The following is a 4,199-nucleotide window of genomic DNA, read 5'->3' on the forward strand; positions in this document are numbered from 1 at the left end:
GCCAACGGCGGCAAGTACTGTGAGGGCGTGAGGGTGAAATACCGCTCTTGCAACCTGGAGTCCTGCCCCAGCTCGGGTGAGGAGGGGGTGCCCGTGGCACGGTTGGGGAGGTGGGCTGGAGGCCACAGAGCTACTTCAACTGAGGTCCTCGCCCCTGGGGCAGAGTCTGCAGCTGCAGAGGTATCTCGTGGTATCATTTCTCTGCCCACTCACCTCTGCCAGGGCTGTTATCCTCTGAGGCTGAGGCTGGAAGGCTAAGTGGCCCAAGGGGGACAGGACACTAGAACCCTCTTAGTTAAGCGCTGACAAGCCCGTCTTCATAGGCAGGAATCCTTTTAAACAGGTTAGCTTTTAATTTATGTGCTTTCTAAGAATAATCCTTTGCAATAACAATAGCAGAATGAAAATAAAATGGTTTAGGAAAAAAAAAAAAACTGTTACATATCCCTTGTTTGACTTTCCTATAGACCATGATCAGCTCTCTGTAATTTGTTGGGATAAAAGTAAATTAGATCTTTTCCACATTCTCAGTTTCTTGCTATTTTTATGAGACTGGAATAGATACAGCCCAGCTTAGAACTCAGAGGTGGTTCTTACTTACATATGAGCAGGAATTCTTCCTCCAAGCCTCTTGAACTTGGGTGGGGGGAAGATGACATCTCTATATTTACTAACTTTTTAATCTAAAATTTAATAGTTTTTTAAGTTAGGAATTTAGTGTTTTTTTGGTTTGTTTTTTGCTAACCTTTCCACCTAAAATTTAGTATTTCTCTTAGTTAGGCAATAAACTGTAATGCTGGTCTGTGGCTCTGCCCCTGCTAGAAATCCCAGGTATTTTCATATATTACGCATTTTCAGTTGTGGCAGATTCCTCAAAATGCCATTTGTGCTCATCAGCACTTTACACTTAGTTTTTTTTGAAGCTTTTAAAAAATATTTTACTTAATCTTATTTTTTGGCTGTGTGGCACGGCATGTAGGACCTTTAGCTGCCCGATCAGGCAAATAACCCTCGCCCCTTGCAGTGGAAGCTGGAGTCTTAACCCCTGGCCCTCCAGGGAAGACCTTCTGGTTGTTTTTTAGACTCATCATTGAATTTTGTTATATAATGAGTTAACAAGGAAGCACATGCATCACAAATATGTTTCAAAATATATTGATTGTTGTGTGTTAATATAATTGGTAATCTTTGTAATCTATGTATGTATTTTATGCATTTAAGAACATTCTGTAAACAGTCTCAATAGGTCACTGAAGGCTTCTATTTAGGATTCCTGATGTAGAGGGAATTTAAGGCTGGACCACTGGGGAAGGGGGCACATTGTCTGGGGGATGCATTATCATCTGCATCCTGCATCCTTTGGTTCCAGCCTGCATTGGTCCTTTGAGATGGGGTGGCTTTGGTGATGAGGACCACTCAGCCAAGGGTGGAGAGGAGCTGTTTAGAGCTGAGGGAGGCTGAGCAAGCACACGGGGCGGGGTTCTATTCTTTGCCCTCTCCCCCACTGCCCCTCCCTTTAGCTTCCTACATGTGCTTCCTCCCTCCCCAGCCTCTGGCAAGAGTTTCCGGGAGGAGCAGTGCGAGGCCTTCAACGGCTACAACCACAGCACCAACCGGCTCACCCTGGCCGTGGCCTGGGTGCCCAAGTACTCGGGTGTCTCCCCACGGGACAAGTGCAAGCTCATCTGCCGAGCCAACGGCACTGGCTACTTCTACGTGCTGGCTCCCAAGGTGGGTGAGCCCGGGCAGGAGGCTGGGGGACAGGGGGACACAGTCTTAGGGAGCGTCGGGCTGAGCTGCCCCTGTTCCTCTTCTCCCTGTCTGGGGGGCCCTGCAGGTGGTGGACGGCACGCCTTGTACCCCAGACTCCACCTCAGTCTGCGTCCAGGGCAAGTGCATCAAGGCAGGCTGCGATGGGAACCTGGGCTCCAAAAAGAAGTTCGACAAGTGTGGGGTGTGTGGAGGAGACAATAAGAGCTGCAAGAAGGTGTCAGGACTCTTCACCAAGCCCATGTGAGTTCTGGGCCCTGGGGGTGTGTCCAGGACCTAACCTTAGGATCAGTGCAGTTCAGTTCAGTTGCTCAGTTGTGTCCGACTCCTTGTGACCCCATGAACTGCAGCATGCCAGGCCTCCCTGTCCATCACCAGCTCCCAGGTTAGATGGGGTAAATGTCAGATCCTGGCCAGCACCCTTGCTGTGGAGGCTACTCATGCTCGCCCATGAGAGTGATGTTCATTCATTCATTCATCCAACAAAGATGGAGTCTTGAGTAGGACCCTGCTTAGCGGGAGATGATATTTAGGGAGACAGTAAAGTCATTAGGGCCCGTCTCGGGTCCTAGAGTGAGACTGACCTATGTTCAGATCCCATTTCCCACTTTCTTGATGACCCTAGTCCAGTGACACAATCTCTAGGCTTTCAGATTTCCCCACTTGTAAAGTGAGTACGGTGCTAGTGTATTTCCAGTCCTACTGTTGTGAAGGTTAAGGGAATTAATTCGAGTAACATGCTTAGCATAGTACCTGGTGCATAATAAATGCTCACTAAATGTTCTTGATGTTGATAAAAAACAAAACTTACCTGGGGATAGATGTGACAGTTTCCCTGATTCCTGAGCATGAGGCCCTGGCCTTGGGAGTGGGATGAAGGCAAGAACAGCAATAAACTTCAGGGAGACAGGGGAGTGAGCAGCTGGTGTGAGGGAGCCCCCTCCCTGATCGTCTGGGGAATTGTCCCAGCAGAGCCTGGGCTCCTGGCTTTCCAAGGTCCAGCACAGCCCCTCTTTTTCAGGGGATTGCGCTCCTTGCAAAGTCCAGATCCACTCTCTGGAAAAGGAGGCAAGCAGAGCCCCTGCTGTCTCAGCTGAGGGGTATGATTGGCTCTGAGAACTTGGGAGTCCACATGCTGCCGGTGGGAAGGCCTTGATGGCTGTCCAGGAGCCTCCACTGTTCCCCCAGACACAGTGCCCTCTATCGAGCCCTGGGTGCAACCTGGGTGCTCAGACACTGAGAGCCAATGGCATTGCAGTCTCAGAGACCTGCAGGGGAGACCTGGGGGGGGGGGGATTAAAAGTAGATCCCCTGACTTGCTTCACTAGCTAAATGGCAGGTGTCCCTTTCATAGACTAGTGGAGCCAGAAGGAGCCTAAGACATCAGCTCTTTTAACCTGCTCATTGCGTAGATGAGCTGTGGAGCCCAGAGAGTCTGATTCACTTGAACTCATCAGAGAGCTGACACCCCAGCCAAGGCTTGGTCTGGGTCCCTGACTCTGGGGCCACATACCTCCCTGTACTCAGGTGGTGCTAGTGGTAAAGAAACGGCCTGTCAGTGCAGGAGACGTAGGAGACCTGGGTTCAGTCCCTGGGTTGAAGATCCTCTGGAGGAGGGCATGGCTACCCACTCCATTATTCTTGCCTGGAGAATCCCATGGACAGAGGAGCCTGGCAGGCTGCAGTCCATGGACTTGCACAGAGTCGGGACACGACTGAAGTAACTGAGCACGCACACATACCTCCGCGCACAGAGCCCCAGCCTCCCCCCAACCTGCTCCTCCTCCTTCCTCTCCACTGCCTCTGGAGGATCTGGTTGTGGGTGAGGCAGCCTCACCACCACTTGGTTTGTATGACCCTGGACGGGGCCAGGCTATGGACTCTGCTGCCTGCGTGAGCCGCTGGGGGGTTTGGGGAAGAGGAACCGATCTGGGGGCGGAGGGCAGCGGGGTAGAGGCCTGCAGCCCTCTAACACACATCCTTCCACCGCAGGCACGGCTACAATTTCGTGGTGGCCATCCCAGCGGGTGCCTCCAGCATCGACATCCGCCAGCGCGGCTACAAGGGGCTGATCGGAGATGACAACTACCTGGCCCTGAAGAACAGCCAAGGCAAATACCTGCTCAATGGGCACTTCGTGGTGTCGGCCGTGGAGCGGGACCTGGTGGTGAAGGGCAGCTTGCTACGCTACAGCGGCACGGGGACCGCGGTGGAGAGTCTGCAGGCTTCGCGACCCATCCTGGAGCCCCTGACGGTGGAGGTGCTCTCCGTGGGCAAGATGACGCCTCCGCGGGTCCGCTACTCCTTCTACCTGCCCCAAAGGACCCCCGGGCGCCCTCGGTGCACCACAACAGCGTCCTCAGCTTCTCCAACCAGGTGGAGCAGCCGGATGCCCGGGCCCCTGCGCGCTGGGTGGCGGGCAGCTGGGG

The 4,199-nt window shown here is 52.8% G+C and overlaps 1 protein-coding gene across 1 annotated transcript in view; it reads left to right on the forward strand.

Moving 5' to 3' along the window:
• ADAMTS15 (ADAM metallopeptidase with thrombospondin type 1 motif, 15) overlaps positions 1-4,199 on the forward strand; it is a 25,117-nt gene that overhangs the window by 17,981 nt on the left and 2,937 nt on the right. Inside the window, 5 exon segments of the mRNA XM_010844724.1 lie at positions 1-76; positions 1,550-1,731; positions 1,838-2,013; positions 3,763-4,082; positions 4,085-4,189. Of these exon segments, the coding sequence (XP_010843026.1) occupies positions 1-76; positions 1,550-1,731; positions 1,838-2,013; positions 3,763-4,082; positions 4,085-4,189 (859 nt within the window).

The sequence above is a fragment of the Bison bison genome, unplaced genomic scaffold, assembly GCF_000754665.1.
Source record: "Bison bison bison isolate TAMUID 2011002044 unplaced genomic scaffold, Bison_UMD1.0 scf7180017864205, whole genome shotgun sequence".
In the NCBI taxonomy this organism is placed as follows: domain Eukaryota; kingdom Metazoa; phylum Chordata; class Mammalia; order Artiodactyla; family Bovidae; genus Bison; species Bison bison.